The sequence below is a fragment of the Vicugna pacos genome, chromosome 2 (assembly GCF_048564905.1).
Source record: "Vicugna pacos chromosome 2, VicPac4, whole genome shotgun sequence".
NCBI lineage: Eukaryota > Metazoa > Chordata > Mammalia > Artiodactyla > Camelidae > Vicugna > Vicugna pacos.
Genome location: NC_132988.1, coordinates 41,657,497 through 41,679,899, shown reverse-complemented (window position 1 = coordinate 41,679,899; position 22,403 = coordinate 41,657,497). Strand labels below are relative to the sequence as shown.

Here is a 22,403-nt window from a genome sequence, read left to right as displayed (position 1 = left end):
TCAGGGAAGCAGTGGCTTTGGGTTTCTTTTAAAATAAAAAGGCTAAGAGAAATGTTCAGAGGAAAAATTTAGGATACAGACAACGCTGCTGATAACCACATTCGTGTGTTCTAGACAACCTTCAGAAAAAGGAAAGTGATCAGAGACAGAGTCAGAAAAGGGGACAGCAAGGCATACAGGGGTTGCATTTGGAGGGATGAAGAGTGACTTGGTGGCTGGCACAAGCAGGGATACAGGGAATGAGAAGTTTAGTCCAACTAGATAGTGATGGTGAATTGTGGGAGTCATTTGGAGAAGGAAATGGGGCAGGGGAGTCTAGACAAGAGCCATAGACGTGGAGTCCTACCTTGGCTTCTACTGTGGAGGGTCGACAGAGGGAAAATCTTGATCCAAACGTGTATGCAACACAGCTCTTCAGATATGCACTCAGCCAAACACAGCTGGAGTGTAAAGTGGGATGTAGATGTCATTCTTGCACAGTCATTTTTCTGCTTGGTTATTTCCTTTGTGCCGTTAAAAACCATCCAGCCCCTTTGCAGTAGCTGAGATTTTGCTTGCTCCTAGGCTAACGTTCTCTTCCTTTGCTGATCACTTACTCTAAACAGTCTTTTTCTTTTCTTCTATAGAAGTTTCCCAGTCCTTTCTCCTTTCCTCCCTACTGTCATAAATTTCTCTTTCTCTTTGTGTATGTGTGTGTGTGTGTATGTGTGTGTGTGTGTCTTGATGATTGTAAACAAGTAACCCCAAATCCTAGGGTCTCTAGTCTTTTCAAGACCTTCTCTCTTTTGGAATAAAGAGAAAGAAAAAAAAAAAGAAACCTTATTTCAGATGATAACTTCTTCAGATTCTTAGAAATGAAGGAAGTGGACGTATAGAAGAGAATTAAGCAGTTCTGTATTAAGAAGTGGTTGATTGTCCATTAAGATGGACATGATCAGGGGCTACCAACTTTGGGCTCAAATGATATGACATTAAGTGGGTGAGAACACCCAGTGTGCTGCACATACTAATTCAGGAGACCAACTTATAGCTCTGACAGCTGCAGTTGGATAGAAGTTAATTAACAAAAATTGGGGCTGGCCATAATTGGTGATGTCACTCAAACTAGAGTAGCTGGATGGAAAAATTCTGGATAAATACTAATGAGTTTATTCCTTCCAATGTAATCAAAATTATTATTATTTCTTTAAGACAGTTTGTAATTCTGTGGGAAATAATAAAGCTTCTAATACTTAGGAAGGTTCTAGTCATGCCTTCTCAGACATCTATTCTGCTTTCTAGATGGAAAAGACCCAAGTTTTATCAGGTTATGTTTACAGCCATCTCTTGAGGCAGTATTTCTTCTACTGTGAGAAGGAGACTTTTTGGGGGCCCCTGAGAACACATCTATACGTTTCAGTTTGAGAAATACTGCATTAAAATGTATGTTCCTTGAAATGATTCCTCAGAATCAATCAAGAACACAGCAATCAAGAATGCAAGAACAAGAAATTACTAGATTATATTTAAATAAATGTGATTATCCAGATGATCCAGAATATACTTCTCTTAATTTTTTTAAGATTGGCAATTAAATGAAAATATTAAATTGAAAAAATTCTCAGAGAATTCTGAGATCCTTAAGAACAAACACATCCAAGGATTCTAGACTGAGAAAGGCTACTTTAGATTAAGTGTTTCTCTTAGGGACTTATTTGCTCTTATACATGTTAATGTTAACCAGCTTCAGCCTCAGAGAGTGCACTTTTCCTGACTGTTTCCAAAGGCCAGAGATGGGTGTATTTGTGCCTGACTTGTCCATGCACTGACCACATTTACTGACAAAATGTATGGTGACTGGAGGAAGTAAGCAAACTCCCGTATGTCTCTGCGTGGTACTTACTATTCATTAGCTTGTCCATTGTAGGAATATTGCCTGAAGTATCTTCCTCTTGTGCTAGGCACTGTGTTAGGGGTAGAGGTTACAAAAGTGAATAGATTTGACTTTTCTTCATGGGAGGCCTTGTTGGGAAGATAAACAGGAAACACAAAGCACAATCAGTTGTGAAAAGAAACAAATTTTGTGACTGTTCAGAGGATAAAGTGACTAAACTAGCTTGTGTATCAGACAAACCTGAAATTGATACCGAATGCAATTTCCAGGAATTATTTTATAATGATGGTGAGCAGAGTGTTGGTGTGGTACTTGGAAGACTCCTATAAGCTAACTTTTGTTGTTTGATGGCTTACTCCTCACTCTTCCCATGTTCTTTTAGACTCCAGCAAGCCAAATTTGGCTTATTTTTAATTAAAATTGTTAAAAGTGTGTGGGGGGGAGGGGAGATTAGAAGTCATTGTAATTCTCTACTAACATGACTAGATTTTTGTATGAGTACCTTGAAATATACTTGGTTCCTAGCACAATGTTTGGCATACAATAAATGTTCAAAAAAGTTTTAATAGGTGAATAATTGATATTCAGTTATTATTTATTGAATTTAAGCTTTCTCTAATCTATATTCATTTAAAACTCTGTACCACGTTTTTATCTGAACGTAATATTTCATCCAAAACTGTTTCCTCTCTTGTGCCACATTATGGGTGGAGGACACAGCACATACTGAGATAAGGTGTAGAACCTTTTTAGGTTCCATTCTCCTTTCTTGCTTCCCTCCCTTTGAGACCCCACCCATCCATCCCTCTCTCACTTCAGTCTCACCCTTGGCCCACCTATCCACTTCAGGCTGCCCCACTAGGGAATTTTCTCAATTCATTTTTTTAAAAAAGGTTACTGGTTAATTCTGATACACACTCCTTCCCCTGCTTGCTGATCTTGATAAATTCTGTGTTGGAAGGAGAAAATCCATGATTTTAATGCCCTCTTTTAAGATGAGTTGATGTAAATGTGAAATGAGCCAGTGATAAATATACGAAGAGAAGACAGTCTCGTAGATGTTTTCTTTAAATCTTCTGGAAATTATACTCTCATTACTTGTCAGCTAAGAGCCACAGAATTTTATTACTGTAAGTAACTTAAGGGATCAACCAACCAAACCCCTTTCCTCCATTTTTACTTTAAATTAAAACAGCTTAGCTTGGCATGGATATGATACTATAACATTCTGCATTCATTATAGAATTCCTTTCTAATTTTGATACATTTAGACATTATATGTCTAGAAGACTAAGGCAAATAATTTTCTCCTTAATTGCTGACTTATTATGAGAGATGGGGATATTTTTATTCTGAAGAATATCAAATAGAGTTAATGAGAAACTGAAGTCTAAAGAAAGTGAAATAGGATTATAATACAGGGTCCATAGCTTTTTTATTTTTTTAACTGTAGGGGTTAAGAGTGCAGTCTGTGAGCTAGAATCACTGAGTAGCTCATAACTCATAATGTTCGATTCAGAGTTAAATGAGTTAATGCAATTAAAAACGTAGAACCAAGCCTGACATGAGAATAAACTCTAATAAGTTTCAGTTATTATTTAAATAATTTGCTGCTGACTTTTAAATTTAATGTTTAAATCTCTTTAAACCATGACTATTTATGGTAAGTAGCTCAAATAGTTCGCTTTCTTTGAGCTTCATGCTAAATCAGATGTTTTGCTTTAGCACATGTTAAGTCAAATACTAAAGAAATAATTGTATCTATCATTTCTCTTAAATTAACTTAACCAAAGAAAGGAGACCCTGTGAAAGTGACATTTAAATTAAGAGAGTTAAAACTCAGTAGTAAAATTGCTATTTTGAATTGTTGATAGAATGACTATGAGTGGACCAGGTTCCTGTTCGCTTTTTAGGTTTCATTAGAATTCAAAATTCTTTTTAAAATAATCATGTCTGCACAAATTAATAATATTCCCAACCCAGGTAAACATTATATGTTAGACTCAAAAATACTCCATTCAATTCATCATCTTTAACCAAATCTCTGTGATAGAAAACAGAAGAAGAGAGTTAGGAATGTATGTGAATTTGTTAGAACCTCGCACTTAGAGCTGAGCTTACTGATTAACTGGCACGTGTATATTAGTTATAGATTTGTCCTAAGATGCAAAACAGTTTAATGTGTTTTGATGCAATCATTTAACCTTCATGGGTGTTCAGCTGTATCTTTTTGAATCTGTTCCTCAACTTTTCCAGCAGGACTAATCCACACCTTTTCCATATGTGCCAGAAACATAACTAGTGCTCAAATGGCCCTGTCAGGTTTTTATTGACTATCTGTTCTACCTGAGGTTTCATCCACTGGTTTTATATGATCATAGAAAAGCAATCAGTGGACAAAATATCTCATAAAATCAGCACGAGAAATGGAGAACAGACCTTATTGTAAAATTTGATGGTAAACAAAATGTTATAATATTATTTTATAAAAATTTAATAAGAGTGCTAAACAAAAAAGATAACTCTGCCCCTCAAGGTGGATAATGTGCACATGGCTGTTTTAAGGTTGTATTAAGATCTTATTTTTTTAAATGATGTGGTATATTTAGTCATTTTAGTGATACTATATAGAAATAGCATTATTCTAAAAATTGTAGGTCAGGATGACATGTTGCCTGGGACTCACAGATGTACAGGCCCAATCAATACTTTGTTTCCAATAAGCCAGCTCAATAAATATTTGTTGGTTGTTTCAAAAGACTCAAGTTCATATTATTTTATTAACATTAATTTACATAAAGCCAGTATCAAAGACTTATCAATAGTAGCCTGCTTTGGTTGGTTCCTATTCAGGATGCTGCCACAGCAATGGCAGCAGCTGGCAGGACAGCTCTGGGATTCCTGGGTTTGAGAGGACCCGTGGTCCTGGGCCCTGGCCCCGGCACTCGGGCAAGGGCAGCAAGGAGTGCTTGAAAGAGATGGAGGCAGAGATGGCCCTGTTTGAGCAGGAAGTTTTGGGGCTCTCATGACCAGAATTCCAACTGGTATGCCTGCGGCACCCATGGTGCCCACAGTCCCCACGGTAGAGTCGCTGCGGGTCCCAGCAGTTCCTGTGATCTGCCCAATGATTACAGCCAACACCATCAGGTCAAACAGACTCTCTAGACCCACACAGCTGCTGCAGCCACAGGGGTTCCTCCCAAGATAGGTGACCCTCCTTTTGTGAACTCAGGTGCATTTGGTGATTGGAGTCACCTAGACAGTCTAGAGGCTTGAGAAGCCACATTCCTGCCAGAGCAGCTGTGGCCCCCCCAGAGGGTTCTTATCTCGCATCCAGCCTTAGTCTTCCACGTGCTACAAAGAGCACATTCTGCTCTTTCCTCTGCAGCAGGTGGTCCTCAACCCATGGCCCTGTGGCCCCCTCACCAGGCCCTCATGGGCCCCTTTTCTGCTTGGACCAACCCCTGGACCACCTCTAATGCTGCCACTGATGGCTCGGGGTGCTGGGACCCTTCTCTGGGCTCCGTGGCTGCCCTGAGGCCTCCTCTAGAAGACCCAGCAACAACCCAAGAGCTGGGTGTTGAGACCTGGGATTGATTCTGTAAGAGAAGGAAGAGGCAGTGGTGGTGGCAGCAGCGGGGCTGGAGGAGCCTGGTACATTGGTGGCTGCAGGGGCAGGAGGCACCCTAGCTAGTCCTGCAGACTTTGGATCCTGGCTACCACTGGCCCTGACCATGGCTTTGCCTGAGTCCCTGTCCCTCCTGCTGGAAGCAGTCTGCCAGGCCTACTGTGCATTCCTGAACTCCTGGTCCCACTGTTTGTGGTCCCAGACCCCCTGCCCTGGCCTCACAGCTCTCTAGATCCCAGAGCCCTGGGGTGAGGACAGGAAGGAAGTAAAGCTGGATAAATTGAAACATAACATTCCAATGGCAACTGGGAGCAGCCGGGAGGACATCAGCCTGCTGGAGTGGGATGCAGATGACTTTGGATCTCCTGTGGGGATCTGGCAATGAAGAGGAACTGACATCTTGGAACTCACCTTTAGCCCCTTCCCATCCTTGCGTGAGGCTAACGTGATCCCTGACAAGTGCATGGTCAAGACCAAGGGCTATGACTTTCTTAGCTTTAAGGACCCCAGTGACAGTGTTCACACCCTGTGTGAAATAAACGTGAAGTATGTAGGCTTGCGCCCCACCCAGCTGCATCAGCATCCGTGCAAGGACTGGAATCTGGACATTGCGTGTAAGAAGCAGAAGGAGAAGACACTGGGCCAGAGATAGGATCTGTGGCCAGACACCCACTCCCTTTTGGCTGGGCACTGGCTTCTCTCTGCAGTTCTGTGTGGAAAACTCACAACTGTCCCTTCACCCATCCTCCCCAAAACAGTTCTAGTAAATTTACATTCATTGCCCCCCATCCTCTCAAAAAAGGCGAAAGTAGTGACTTTAGCACATAACTGGTGCTCATAAATGTTTGTTTATTGTCATCGTCATCATTTTTCATCATCATCGTTATTCTTCACAGATAAGACCATTAGAGGACAGAGAGGTTAGGTGATTTGCCCAGATCCACACTTCTGGTTAGTAACTGCGCAAGGACAAGTTTGCAGTTCTTATCATTCCCAACACCACGTTATTATGCCTTCAGGTGATCATACTGCCTTCACAAAAAAAAAAAAAAAAAGAAGAAGAAGCAGCAAGATAAAAGATAAAAAAGAAGGGAAGAAAGAAAAACGAAACCCCCTCCCCAGCCACATTCAGTCAGTTGCATAGAAATAAGAAACATTCAACCTTTTAACAACTGTAAAAGGAAAGATTTCCAAATCTTCTTTAACTCAGTGACAAGGATTCACTTTCATTGCTTCATCTAAATTATTTTTACTGCCTATTTATCTGTTTTCCTCCAGATTTGCTTCAGTAGAATTATAATACCAATGACTTTTATTCTCAAGCACACTGAGGATATTAATTCTCTGCTTTGCATACTGTTTTCAGGTTTAATTAATTCTTGGATTTTTCTCTTAACATTTTGTTTTTGATTTTTAAGTCATTTAAAATTTTCTAAGTTTTTCCCAAAATGTCTGTCAGTATTTCGAGTCACTGAGCAGTCTAATTACCATCAGCCACGTTAATAAAAGTATAGTTGTTGTCTATAAATCCTGCAAGACAGGGAGTACATGAAACTAAGTGAGCATAGCACTTGGCATAGTGCTGTTTCAAGATACCAAAGGACTGAAAATGTTTTACAATAAAGTATTGGTGGCACAACATATACATACACATACTCACATGTGTTCTGTAATTCTGATATTATTAAAAATGATACAAGAAGGGGCTTCAAGATGGCAGAATAGGAGGCAGAGCTCACCTCCTCTCACAAATACATCAAAAATATATTGACATGTGGAAAAATTCTCACAGAATACCTGCTGAACTCTGGCAGAAGATCTTATACAGCAAAGCTACAAAAAAATCTCCACAAAACTGGATAAACAGCAAGGTCCTACTGTATAGCACAGGGAACTATATTTAATAGCTTATAATAATCTATAATGAAAAAGAATATGAAAAAGAATACATATATGTATGTATAACTGAGTCACTATGCTGTACACCAGAAACTAACTCAACATTGTAAATCAACTTTACTTAAATTTAAAAAAAATGAGAGGGAAGGATATAGCTCAGTGGTAGAGTGTGTGCTTAGCATGCACAAGGTCCTGGGTTCAATCCCCAGCATCTACATTAAAAAAATAATAATAAATTAATAAACCTAATTGCCTCCCTCCACCAAAAAAAAAAGTGTTTAAAAATGAAACTAAATAAGACAAAACCAAAATGAAGTAAAACGAAGAAAGGAATAAGGACTTGTGTTACTTAATTCTGATGGATACTGAATTTATGCTATGTTTCCTGTAAACTAGTGAAAAAAGCCAAACACATTGAATTATGCAATTTTCCTAAATTAAAGATTAGTGAAAACAAGCATAGAGGCTTTTCTTATTCTAAACTTTTTCCTGTTATTGAACTCAACTATAGTTCATCAAGAGATCCCATATAAAATAGACATAAGGACATTTCTTATATCTGCTTTATATGAAAACCAAATGTGTAGTAATATTTCATGATTCAGTGAAGCCATTTCTGTAGTGGATAGAGACAACATGCCCTAGGTACATTGCTTTTTGGTGATATCACTGAACATCTACCCTGATGTTAATCTTGCAGAATGGATAGTTCATGTTTCTGTTCAATATAAGTTATCTCAGAACACTCTTTGATCAGAACACACTACACTCATGATGAGTGTTCTAATAATTGCAGAAACTGACAGTATCTTATGCTGTGATACAAAAAAAGACCTGTGTGCCTCAAACACTATCTGTATAGGAGGCATTACTGGGAAAGTACCAGGCCCTGCCCTGTATTTGAACCCAAACATAAAAGTTGTGACCTGTTTTGCATATCTACCTCCTTCCCACCTGCACAAAGTGAAAAAATATCTAACAACAAAACATCCTTTGGAATGTGGGCCATTATTGCTAATTGACTTTGGTAAGTTAAAGAGGGTTAGTGTAGCTCCTGGGGGAAATTTGAATTTTAGAAACATAAAGTGAAGGACTCACCAAAATGGGTTAACTGCAAAGTATATTCTCAGGGAGTTAGCTGAGTCCTACTGAATGGGTTTATTTATCACTTGCCATTTAAAATACGATTAATTTATATGTTAGCTCATATTCACAAGATAAAACATTTTGGTGTTAAGTCCAGTTGATGCCGAGTTTTTTCTGATAACAATTACCCAACATACTCAGTTGCTAATTAAATATATTTTTGGCTAGAAATTCCAAAATCAAAACATTAGTGTAAAGACAGTTACTTATCTTTTATTTCCTACGGTTGAAAGACATGAATTCAATGATATGACAGCAGTCCCGATTGGATTGCATTTTAAAAGAGGGCAGATTAAAAATTCAGAACATTTATAATTAGAATTTCACCCATCATCTGTGTCTTTACAACCACTCTAATTTCAGTAGGCAGTGTTACAGAAATTGAAGACACATGTATGTCCTGAATTTGACTTACATATTATGCATGGTTTAGTTTCTGAACTAATCCCTCATATAGAAATTTTTAATCAAATTCTTGTTGATTTTTTAAATAAAATGCAACTATATTGTAGTGGTTTGTATTGGGGTCGTTGTGTCCCCCTAATAGGTAGTTTATTCTCATAAAATTCTTTTAATTTAGAGCCTCATCCTTGTAATTAATTGAGAAGAAAGCTGGCCAGTTATTGAAAAAAATATTCTATCCTGTTTTGTGGATTTGAATGCTTTTTGTTTTTTGTTTTGTGGGTTTGTATTAAAATGAGATCAGCTACATTTTGAAATCATGAAAAGAAAGCTCTGTGGGGTAAACTAAGATAAACAGTTTGACATCAGAGGGCTCCTTAGGATAACCTCTCCTGAAACTGTTTAATTTAAATATTTATTTCAGTTTCATAAACTTTTAGATTATGTCAACTATATTCTATTTGAGATGAAGTCCTGTTACCTTTAAGTTTAAAAAAATGTTATCCATATTTATTGAGAAATAAAAATAGGAAGTTTAGTGTTCTAGTAGTCTGGTCACAGCAAGTTAAAGCTTGCAACTGAGCTAATGCTGTAGCGGGAGAGGAGGGCTATCTCCCAGAGGGGAGGCTGAGAAGAGTATTGTAAAACTCTAACTTCAGAAAATTGGTCACTCATGGAATCAAAGAAAAATATACACCTTTAAAAAATCTTAATTCTCAAACCTTTCTATTTTAAATTTGTGGAAAGTTACATTCAGAACGCACTCTTGAGATCATTTTCAAGCCAGCGTAGAGGACTTGTTTTAAATAATGGATTGATGATTAGTTAATAATGCTTGACCCTTTATTAAAAATGTAAACAAGATTCCCTGTAGATTTATCCCACATGCTGCCCATGTTATAGCATTTTAGAGATAAGTGAAAACCAGATTCAGTTTACTGTACCTTAGAGTAATTGGCAATAGGGGAGACATTTTTCCGGTTCATCTGGCCTGGGTTGGCATGGGAAGGATGGAGTGTGGAGCTGCAAAAAAGCCCTGATGTATATTATTTGCGGATTTACATAGTAAAATATTTCCATGACAGGAAAGGAAGATGTGATACTGGGAAATACTGGGAAATTAAGAAACTAGGAGAGAAGTCACCAACAAATATTGAAGAAATGCTTTCTTCTTCTGTTCCTTTTCCTCCTCATCCTTCAGCTGATTACAGCTCAGAAGCCATGGGCTTAGTCCAGGAAGATCTGATCTGTTTGGGGTGGTTAAAGGGCTCCAGAAATCTTAAGGTGGGAAATCCTCCATGTTTCCTCAGCTGGCAGTTTTAATTTACAGATTACACTTTTTTTTAAGTTAAATATACATTGACATAAGATCAAATAATTTCTAAAAAGTAAAAGTGATCCAATGGGAAAATTCTAATGGAGTATAAAAGTCACCAGAAAGGAATTTTTTTTTTAACTGAAAGATAGAGAATTGCAGAAGAACAAATAAAATGATTCCCTATTCCTCCACCCTTGGAGAGGAACTTCATAAAAAATGGATCAATACAGAAAGTCACACATGGAGAGATTTTGTTATTTGAGCAAGATAACTGTTTGCCCCTTAAGTCAGAATTTACTAATAATTATATGGCATCATATTTTAGAAAGAAGATAACAATTCCTGGGCAGAATAAATCCAGTTGTTCCCTAGGCACCTGGAAAAAATAGCTCCAGACCATGTACCTTTATTCCCATTTGGACAAAAATACTAAAAAATAGCTTATAAATTCCAGGGACTACTCAGTCTTTTTCTCTCAAATATATTACATTGTGTTGATTATTTACAAACATAATCTTTATCAAGATATTCCTTTATGCTCTCTTTATATTCATTCACTCATCCAACAGTATTTATAGAGTAGATACTATATGTCAAGCCTGGGGCTGAGAGCTAGGTAAAGAAATCACTGGACTAGATGGTCTTCAGGGTCCCTTCGAACTCTCAGGTTCTGAAATCTCAGATGGAGTCAGAGATAGGAATTAAGGAAAAGGAAAGGCAACTTCTTGCAATAAACACTTCAAAATGCAAAATTCTTTAAGTGTTAATTTGCTGTGCCATTTAGACAATTCCCAATGATTGGAACATTTGATTCTTACTGACTGAAGTAATAGATCCATTCTCCAAAAGCATTTTAAGTAATGGCTCATGAGACAGAGTAAAAGATTTCTTCCTGTAAACAAATTAGGAAAACTGATAGAGGTCATGCTGAAGAATGTGTAAAATAAAAAAGATACCAGGAAAGCTCAGTTAGCCTCTAAAAAATTCCTAACCTATGGTCATACTTGACTGTTAGAATGAGTTTACTGTTTGTGAAGTAGATTACATCTACTTAAATTAAATACTTCCTGTTACCAAAGAGACTGGGTGTGGAGTAATTGGCTCAGAAGACGACTTTAAAGATGTTGAGTAATTAGCTCAGAAAACAACTTTAAAATGTAACACTTTCCTTGGTCTAGTAAAGGGAGTGAAGATTAATTTTTCTTTGTTGAATCATTTGTGTATAGTCAACACCATTAACATCATTTGCATGCTGATAGAATGCAGGTGTCATAAAACTCCATCTTTTTCAAGTTTCATTATATTGTTGATTCATTTGTTAAATTCTCTAGGAATGTACCTAATAATAAATTTCAAAAATGCTTTAATACTTACCACGTTGTGCCAGTAAATATATAGAAACCACAACATGCGTGTATTAATAATACAACTATGTTGGTGAGAAACCAGGACCATGTTTTATAAAGAAAAACAAATATTACTTTATTTTTGGCGGAGCAGCAAGCGGGAAGCACCACTGTGCGCGCCCGGGTGTCAGTCCCAGTGGCTGCGGTCCACGCGCCCCGCGCCGCCCTCTCGGAGGCGGAATGAGCCCGGCGCGGCCAGTTTGTGGCAGGCAAGCATCGCGGCGGACCGCAAGGACCTTACCTACGGTGTGTCTTTCTTTTTCCACGGGCGGCGAATGGCCACCTGCTCCAGCGACCAGAGCAGTCAAGGTCTGCGGTGAAAGTGGGGACTGGCATTGCGCGGCTAGCTGGAAGACACGTAGTGGATCTGTGTGGCGTGTGACATGGCCCCAACCTGAATTTGGACAGGTTTTGGCCTCCTATTCTTTTGACCGAACAGCTGCCGTACGGGAAGAAATACTAGGAGAGTCGAATGACAAACTATGAGGACGGAGCCACTGGGTGAAGAGGACAACTCTAGTGGACAGTAGAATGTCCATTACCAATGTGAAATTCGCTCCTAAGCACATGGGCTTCATGTTAGCGACCTGCTCAGAAGATGGTATCGTGAGGGTGTATGAGGCACCAGATGTAATGAACCTTAGCCAGTGGTCTCTGCAGCACAAGATCTCAGGCAAGCTGAGCTGCAGCTGTATTTCTTGGAACCCTTCAAGCTGTGGTGCTCACCCACTATGATCGCGGTAGGAAGTGACGACAGCAGTCCAAACGCAATGGCCAAGGTTCAGATTTTCAAATTTAGTGAAAACACCAGGAAATATGCAAAAGCTGAAACCCTCATGACAGTCACAGAGCCTGTACATGAGATTGCATTTGCTCCAAACTTGGGAAGGTCTTTCCACATTCTAGCCATAGCAACCAAAGATGTGAGGAGTTTTACATTAAAGCCTGTGGGCAGGAAAGAACTTACATCCTCCGGTGGGCTGACAAAATTTGAAATCCATATAGTGGCTCGGTTTGATAATCACAATTCTCAGGTCTGGCGAGTGAGTTGGAATATAGTAGGTGTAGTGCTGGCATCCTCAGGCCATGATGGCTGTGTGAGACTATGGAAAGCTAATCACATGGACGATTGGAAATGTACCGGAATCCTCAAAGGTAACAGGAGCCTGGTCAGTGGGAGTTCTCAGCAGGGAAGCTCAAATCCTCCCCTAGGGTCCAGTATCCCAAATCTTCCAAATTCATTAAATGGATCTTCTGCTGGCAGAAAGCACAGCTGAGTCCCAGCTATCTGGAGTAACTTGCTGTTTTACTGCTTGTTGCATGCACACAGGAATGAAAAGCCACCTCGTTTTCCCCTTACCCAGCGCTGTTTGACCTCTCCCAAGATACACCAGCGGCCTTCTTCCTACTAAACACAATCCAAAAGGCGAAAGGCCTTTAAAAATACAGTGTACATCTTTTTCCTTTTCTTTTTTTCTTTTTCTTTCTTTCTTCCTTCCTTCCTTCCTCCCTCCCTCCCTCTCTTTCTTTCTTTCTTTTTTTTTTTTTTGACTAGCCAGTTTATTGACACTATTTGAAACTTTCCAAATATAAACAGAGAGGCTTTTTGTTGAGACATGGTCACAAAAACAATGTTTTGAAATGTTCTGAAACTAACATGGGTTTTAAAATGAAAGGATGTTACTATCATCCTTATTAGTCATTGAGAGGAGGGAAAATACCACTTTATTCCATCTGAAAAATATATACAGGCTTATGTCTTTTATTGTCTAAAACAATAAGCTAAAATGAATTTCTGTAATTTTAATTTGAAGATTGAATAAATATTTTTCATAGAGATAAAAGATTACTTTATTTTTGAGTCAAATATAAAAGCCTGAATACTTTTCATAAGAAAATCATTAAGTGTAAGATGTACAATGATCACAAACAGGAAATCTGCCATATAGCAATTTGTATTTGTATTTTTTTACATGTATGACAAGATCTACTTTCAAACTTTGTGTCAGTATAATACATGTAGATATCATTTTAGTGAAATTTTCAAGGGTTTTTTTTCAATGCAATGGTGACTAATTCATTTTTCAGAAATTTAGATAGGTGGGAAACCAGATATTACAGTACTATCAGGGATTATAAAATAACTTAAATTTTTGGAAAAAAAACTCAAGACAAATTAGTGACTTAGTACTAAATGTCTTTTAAGTACAATGTTGTCATTACAAAGTTGTGTTACCTTAGAAATTGTCCTACGGGTCTATTCACTTTTTGTGAAAAGGGTATTTCCCTACCATTTGTTATAATACTTTTATAGCTTACTTAAAATACTTAAAATACCTTACTAGGAGATTTATTTAAAGCTTTCTATGTTCTAAAACTGGACAGATTTTATTTCTGGCTGGCACAACAAATGATATAGGGTTGCTCTTTTTTTTTTTTCTCACTGGAAAAGTATTTAGATATTTCTTAGTCTAAAAGGAAAGTTTGTTGAAATGAAGTTACCAAATCCACATTTCTTATGAATATTTACCTCTTTGCCTCTCTGAATTAAAACCACTGAAAATTAGTCTCTCTGAAATTAGTAGCTTCAAGCTAATGCAAAAAGAAAGAGAAAATGAAGGGAATGAGAGTCTGTCCTCTGGGTTATACTCTTGCATAAGGTCAGCAGCTGTCTGCCTCGTCATTACCCACTTCTGAGCCTTGTTTGCCTCTGTTCTAGAATGGACTCAACGCTCTCCATCTGGCTGCCAAGGAGGGCCATGTGGGGCTGGTTCAGGAGCTGCTGGGAAGAGGGTCTGCTGTGGACTCTGCCACTAAGGTAATGTTCATGCTGGTAGAATTTATTTCCTTGGAAGAGAGGAAGTGATTTACAGCTTCTTTCCCCTGGTTATAGATTTCGGAGGTTTGCTGGAACACCAGGATTCTTAACAATGCAGAACTGAAATAGAAACCCTGTCCGTTAAACTTTGCGAAGTTTGAATTGTTTCCTTTAGGGACTTAACAGAGACTGAAGAATTCTGTATCTCTAGTTTCTAATGTTTTATCTTTTTCCCTTTGATTCACAGAGACTAGATTGATATACTCCTTTGTAGACAACAGCACCTAATTTCCCAAAGTTAATTCATTTTTTGAATAAATTGATATAGTAAACTCAGTGGAAAGGAGCAAGTAATTTTCATGCTTTAAGTTGTTATGTCTTTTAATGTACTCAGTTAACTTGGTAAAATAATATACAGATCCTTTATACTATAATGGTAAAGAGATTTTGGATCATGGGTTGAATTATTAGGGTAAAATTAGATTTTGTCACTATCATGTGTGTTTGTAAAAACTTGAATTTATTTTTAAAGAAATGTACAAGATGCTTGGTTTACTAGAACTATTGCTTCCTTGTTGATACTGCTTTTGCTAAAATATATTTGAACTTTGCCTTTGGGGAATCATTTCAGAAATAACTGAGATTTTAAGAAATAGCATCAGTGGTGACAAATCTTTGTCTTCAGAAGGTGAAATTTTAATTTGGAAAAAACCAGTAACCAATCAGAATCAAGCCTGCTGACCAGGGCTGGGGTGTGATAATTTGGTTGTGGGAAATGCAGGGAGAGGTGACAGTCATTCAGACCTTCAGCTGAGGCATTAACCTAACCAGGGATAGACAAAAAGAGTGCTGGAATAAATTAGGAGTATGGCCAGTTAACCCAGATTTCCAATATCTCTCATGCATAATTGCCAAAATGTAGAATGACCCTGCTCACAGTAATACAGCAGTTCTAGTCAAAATTTAAAAACAAAAACAAAATAAAAAACTTCAGCAATTCCAAAGTTAAAATGTAAGTTCACTGTATGCAGTACATTCTTTACCTTAAACATAGAGAATACACATTTTTATTAACATTTCCCTTGACCACATCAAATAAATGTTATACATATATTTAAAGAATGTCAGTTTGAATGTGTATCGAATTATTTGCTTTCCCTGAATTGCTCATATTAATATCTTCATTAAACCAAACACTTTTTCTTGCTTAAGTGTTTGTTTTATTATCATTTTTCCTTTTCTTTTAAACTCTATTGATGTTTTAAAATATGGGTTCACTTTCAATCACAGGTTACAATTTAGACACAGAAAAAAATCTCATGAAAAGCTCCTCATTTAAAGAGGAGGCAACTGAGCCTTCAAATCAGTATGTGAGGCCCACAGTCAGTTGGTAACAAAAAGAACTAGTGTCCAAAACTTATGGCTTTGAATGTACAGATATATTTGTTTATTAATTTTTTCTTTTTGTTATTTATTTTAATCACGTCATAGGCATCGTTTAATCTCTTAGCCTATATTTTCTTTTTATGAAAAGATTAAATTATTTTTCATTTTTGTTTGGTACTGTGGATGGTAAATTTTGATGTAGCAAATGGTAGAAATTATTGGTAACGTTATATAGTTCACACAAAATTTACTATTTTATTCCCAAAATATTTTGAACAACCATGTGTTCTGGTGACTCAACATATAACAGACTTGTCAGTTTCTTTACCACTTATAATTCCTAGGTTTTCCTGCAAGGTGAAATAAACTCAGTGGTTCAGATAAGCTTTTTTTTTTAGTTAACTTTACCTTGTTGTAGGACTCTTTAGTTGTTAATTAAATAACATGAATGATAATATTGTCACATAACACATATACACATACCCCCACCCCACTTAAATTATTTGATTAAGAACTCAGTCCTTCTATGTTCTTAACACTACACTAGAATTGTTCAGGATAGAAAAGAAAGACGCTATTTGAGATGGCCAATGTTTTGATGATAAAAATTATCTTTTCCCAAGGTGGACTGCTGTCTCAATAGAATGACAAGTTTTAACCACTTGAAGTAATCAGCAAAATTGAAAGTGCTTGTCGATTTTGATTTTTACATTTGGAAACTAACATTTTCTATTTTGTTTCTCCAAAACAGAAAGGAAATACTGCTCTTCACATTGCATCTTTGGCTGGACAAGCAGAAGTTGTCAAAGTTCTCGTTAAGGAAGGAGCCAATATTAATGCACAATCTCAGGTATGACATTCAGATTTTCTCTGATGTAAATGAGTTTAAATTAGAACAGCTTTGTGAAATTGATTTAATGGTTTAGCCAGCTGTTGGGAAGATAATGTTTACTATAAACACTCTGATTTGTTTCAGCCAAATTATTTTATTAACTCATGCCATGATATTTCTTCTTTTCTTCGTGTATCATGATCTCCCTCTTAATATAACTGAAAATTTGACAAGTGCACAGTCTATCATTCTTTAAGTACATTAAAAAAAGTGTTTTTTCCTAGAATGACAGTGACATCTGTGAAATATGAATTATTAATACAAGTTGTATTGCTCTATAAAAGTATTTTATATATATATACTTTATAAAAATAGCTTCTCTCCTTAAATTTTAAAAATTCTCAAAAAATTAGTATTCCAGTGGGAAATCTGCTATAAAGTGAGAATTGCATTATTTTGGGTACTTCACATGTCAAATGTGGGCTTTACAAAACTCCTGAGGGAAACAGGAAAATTTGAGACCCACAGCCTTATGATGAATATAATAATAATTATATAGGATAGGAAATGATATTTTTAAAATGAAATTAACAATTTTAAGAGAATAATCAAAATATATCATACTATAAACTTGACCCCTATTTTATTTTTCTGGTTGAAAGTGGGAAGAAAATTTTGCTTTGGCCAAAACTTTACTCTTGGTATCTAAAATGTATTTATGCAGAAATTGAGATGCATATATTTATAATCAGATCCATTCGTTTTCTCTTTTTTTTAAAGTCTTTAACCTTTCTAATAACATAGACCACACCCAGGGGCTGTTGGCAAAAATAAACCTGTTCCTTTCTATCCACTCTTTGGGATAACGTCACCGGCTTGTCTTTAAAGGCCTTTGTATAGGAATATCTGTTACCTGTGTTGTCCATTCATCCATCATCTAGACACGGCTCTAGTTGAATGAAGGGCACAAGTTCTAGACCCATAAAATACTAATGGAGAAAAATTAGAATCACCCCTATGTTCTTTGACCTCAGTTGTAGGGAAGAATCTGTTGAAATGGTGAGAGACATGACATTATCCATTTTTATCTCTATAATATCATACTGTTTTAAAAGATCACATTTCTCCTTACAACCCAAATTTTTGGTTAAATGCACGTCAATATTTGAACACTTACTGAGAATATGCCATATTCTGAAATCTTTATTAAATGAAAAATTTTAAAATTGATATCATCTGTAAAGTACTCTGGTATATTCTATAGAGTATGGCAACCTGAGCTTGGAGACATAGGACACTACAAAATCTCCTGCTCCAAAGGAAGGGCTAAAAGCTTTTTTTGATAGCTAGACAACATTTTTTTGCTTTAGAACAGCATCACCTGTGTCACCTGTAGGCCTTGTTTCTGGGTCCCAGCCTAGAGTTTCTGATTCACTTCCAGTGAGGGACCTGAGAATGTTCATTTCTCACAAGTCTTCAGGTAGCGCTGATGCTACTGGTCCAGGGACCACACTTTGAGAAGCACTACTTTAGAGACTGTAAGAGAAAACTGGGTGTAGGAATATTGCAGCAATATTGTCTAAATACAGATTCCACAACCTGCGTGAATCAATAGTTTGTGTACTTAAAAAAGCATAGAGATGAAAGCATTGAATTGACTGTAGGAGGTTTCTTTTGATGGGAAGTTCACATGTATGTTGGCACTGTTAATATGTATAAAAAGAACTTGATTATTTTCCTCAAAATGACTGGTTGAACATAGTGATTTCAAAAAAATGCCGCAAGGTAAAAGCTTGTAAAAGTTGTATCAGTTATTATGCTGTGTTTGTTAGAAATGTATATGCTTTGGGGACTTTTCCAGGAGAACAAGCTAAAATCATTTAATCAGTAATTTGCTTTCAGTATCAGTGAGCCTGTGCTTTAGAGTCACAATCATGCCAGATCATAACAGATCTTAAAGAAAGATATATATTATCATTAAGAGATTAAAATAGTCTTTATTTGTACTGTATTCCGTTAGCTCAATTTAGATTTATATTGTAGGGAATCCTGACAGATAGCTTCACACTGATTTTTATATTGAGAAAAAGTTTTAGACTGAGAAAAATTAATAATTACAATTGGGGATTTTTTTCTAAATGTCTAAGTCATTTGATAAGACCTGTAACCTTATTTGCTATATTAAATTTAGGTAGCCATCATTACCAATTAATAAAAACTATTATTACTTACTTAGAATATTTTATAATTTAATAATTGAAATTAAAATGCAGGAATTTATATAAAGTAGGTTGATTATTTTGCCTTTTGAGAGAGCAAATTCCAAAGGCATGGTTTTAAGGATTATTGGGGGTGAATATGAGTCCTTCTCCATGTGTGATTCTTCTCTGTTGCGTCCTGTTTAAGATACGGATTTCTTGTGTGACAATGATGGATATCGGGTGAATTGGTTGGAGCCATGATTATAATAGTTAGACAGTCACTCACTTTTGAGAGCCAGAGAAAGGGCACAGGTACCCCACATGCACAACATAAATTCTGAATTTTGTACCCAAGTTATACCTTCTCCTCCATCTTTGTAAGAACACAATGCAAAACAAGTGCAGAGTAGTCTGTTATTATAGGAACGTGGGTGACTGCATGGTAGTTTGCATTTGGTGAACTTCCAAATTATTTGGAAATGGAGCACTAAGGTTATTGTTGAACTAAGAAGGTGAAAAACTCTCTGAAAAGCTCCAGGGAACAACTATTCAGTAAACATTTACAGGCTTCTAGGTTGTGCAGAGGTGTGCCTCTATGGAATTTTCTGTATTCTCTACATAATCTGTGAGGCCCATGTGAGGCTTACCTTCAAGTGACACTGTGCCAATTTTGATAGGCAGTGCTATAATTTGTGAAGAAATTCCAGAACACCAGTAGGAGCAGTTTAAGTATTTTAAATAGAATTATGTGATTAATATAAAACTATCAACAAATATTTCCGTTTCTGTGCTTCCGTCGTAGCAGTGTAGTTTCTACTGAGCAAGTTTTTGGTGCAGTTTTAAGCCTTGCCCCGACCATGGAGCTCTCTGGCTTGGTTCTTTGGTCTCCTGGATTTAGTGGCATGCAGGTCTCATCAAGACGTCAGTGAAGGCTGTTTTGGTGGAATAATGGGGCTGGGAGTCAAATTAGAGTGATTTGAGGAACACTGTTTGCCCTGGGGGTGGTTGCTTGCTTTCTGAAAGCACAGACACGTTCATAAAATCTAAGCATATTAACATCTTCTAAACAGTCCTATATAAAGGATGCTGGAATTTTTTGTTTGTTTGTTTGTTTTTTGTTTTTTGTTTTTTGTTTTTGTCGTTATTTTGTTTTGTTTTGTTTTGTTTTGTTTTGTTTTGTTTTTTGTGGAATTTTTTCCAGTTATCTGTACAGACATTTGTCACTTTTATAACCTGTAAATCTACTAGATTCAGAGATACGACTTTTAAAAAATCGTCCCAATTACATATTATCAAAGAAGTTATATTTTTAAAAAGGTTTTAAAATATTCTCAGAGTGGTGATTATCTTTACATTTTGGTAGCATTTTTTGCCTGTTGATATTTGCCCATCTTAGGTTTATTTTTTTAAAATTTATCTACAGTGGGGAAGTGTATAGCTCAGTGGTAGAGTATGTGCTTAGCATGCATGGAGTCCTGGATTCAATCCCCAGTACTGCCACTTAAAAATAAATAAGTAAGTAAGTAAGTAAGTAAGTAAGTAAGTAAGTAAGTAAATCTAATTACCCCTCCCCACCTGCACAATAATTTTTTTAAAAGATCACATATTTTAAAAAGTACATCTAAAATTTCTGCAAGTGGTAAACTTCTTGGAAGCAGATTATTTTTCTCACACTTCTTAATAGTTTCAGGATGTGGCATAATGCCTTGCTCATATATGATTGGAGGCTAAACATATGCATGTGTCCTCTTCAGGTAAAAGAATTAGCTTTGGTGTGTATTCCAATCATTCCTAACAGTAGATATTAACATTGATAATAGTATAAATAATAATGTTGACTCCTGGGCACTGTCTCTGGTGCATTGTGTACATTATCTCTTTTGATTTTCATTTGCTCTGTCATTATCGATGACAAACTGAGACAAAGATGATCATTCACTTGCTCATAATTTTCATCTCCAGGCAAAACTGCTTTTCCTAGTTCACGTAACAGTTCTACCTCTGCTACAGACCCCAGAGAATAATTTTTCAAATTTCTTTTTCTTCTGGCCCAAATCGTATTAGGGCCCAAGTGAGCTGATTCTCTTGAAGTGGAATCCATGCAAAAGGTTTAAGGTGAAAAATTTTTACTTAGTCCTTTTTGTGAGTTATAAATGCTCTCTTTCTTCACAGTGTTCAAAATATGAACATGTGCTGTTGCTACCAAGGAAATCTGGCCTGAGAAATCTCCTCTCTTTAATTTTCTCTACAAAAATGTGACTTCTTGTTTCTCATATAAGAGTATTTTTTTCTTTAGATCTTTATTTCAGTTTCTATGTAAAATCATTAAAATCAGAATAACCAATGTAATAGAATAAAATGACCTTAAAAATCTGTATTTTTTTATTTTACAAAGCAAACTGTCTTCTGTTATGTATATTTTACTACAGTTAAAGGAAAAGTGATATCTCTGCAGAGCTAAGTAAAATTGTGGAGAGTGGATAAAGTAGGACTTGTGATCAGTTGCAGCTCTCTATCTTTTACCTTATTCAATGGAGTGCATGATGTTTGAGTTACCTGGTAGTCATATCTAGATAGGATATGCAATTTCATTAGAAGAAAGAATGGGTTAGAAGCTCCCAGGAGACACTTTAAAAAGTGTGTGTCCAGGGAGCTGAGTTTGGCTTGGAATAGATTTCAGATGCCAAAGAACTACAGCCCAATAGTAATACCTTGCACTTAGACTCTTTATTTTAAAAAGTGTTTTCATGTGTTATTTAATTTCATTTTATCTTTCTAATGATGTGAATCAGCAATGATTATTTTCATTTTGGATATGGGGAAAATTGAGGCACAAATAGGAAAACCAAGGTCTTATTACAAAATAGTGATGGAGCCACAGACCTATGGCCATTTGGTATGGACCCATTTCTTTTAGTTATCTTCAGCATAATAGTATACTGTTTCCCATTTAGCTGTCTCCATACCTTCGATATCCACCAGAGAGATCCAAGACCCTACCTACCTACCATGAGGGCCAGGTCCCTGACTTAGACACCATCCATTCTCTCTTGGTCTGGTCACTCTGGTGCAGGGACACTAAAAGCATTGCACAAAAGCAGGCAACTAGGAAGTTTACCCTTTAGGGATTCATGAGCCCTGTGACACTCAGTCACACATTCTCTTAGAGTATTCTTTTACCAAATGATTTTTAACACCTGGAAGACTATATTTTCTGAAATATGACTTGTGATCATTTTCATTCACTTTTCTGATCTATGTCTATACTATTGTACTTTTTCTTGGAATTTCTTTTGTGTTTAGTGTGTTTTGTGTTTAGTCCTTTTATGAGAACTTCAGGTACACTATATTTTTCTTTTTATTTTATTTTAATGGTAAGTGAGTCCAAATAAAATATTCTGATTTGGTATTCTTGATCCTATATTTTACTGAAAATTTACTTCTATTTTCATTGAATCCTTTTGCCTACTTTATGTTTACCACTCTTTGTTCTT

At 36.5% G+C, this 22,403-nt stretch overlaps 1 protein-coding gene and 2 pseudogenes across 4 annotated transcripts in view; all 3 read left to right on the top strand.

The window, feature by feature from the left end:
* The window catches only part of ANK2 (ankyrin 2), a 521,075-nt gene that overhangs the window by 334,140 nt on the left and 164,532 nt on the right, over nt 1-22,403 (top strand). For all 4 annotated transcript variants that reach the window (XM_072938390.1, XM_072938386.1, XM_031691199.2 and 1 more), the window contains 2 exons: nt 14,392-14,490; nt 16,628-16,726. In XM_072938390.1, the coding sequence (XP_072794491.1) occupies nt 14,392-14,490; nt 16,628-16,726 (198 nt within the window). The remainder of the gene's footprint in view (nt 1-14,391; nt 14,491-16,627; nt 16,727-22,403) is intronic.
* LOC116285611 (RNA-binding protein 42 pseudogene) lies at nt 4,742-6,153 on the top strand (annotated as a pseudogene).
* Nucleotides 11,720-12,949, top strand: LOC140688526 (nucleoporin SEH1 pseudogene; annotated as a pseudogene).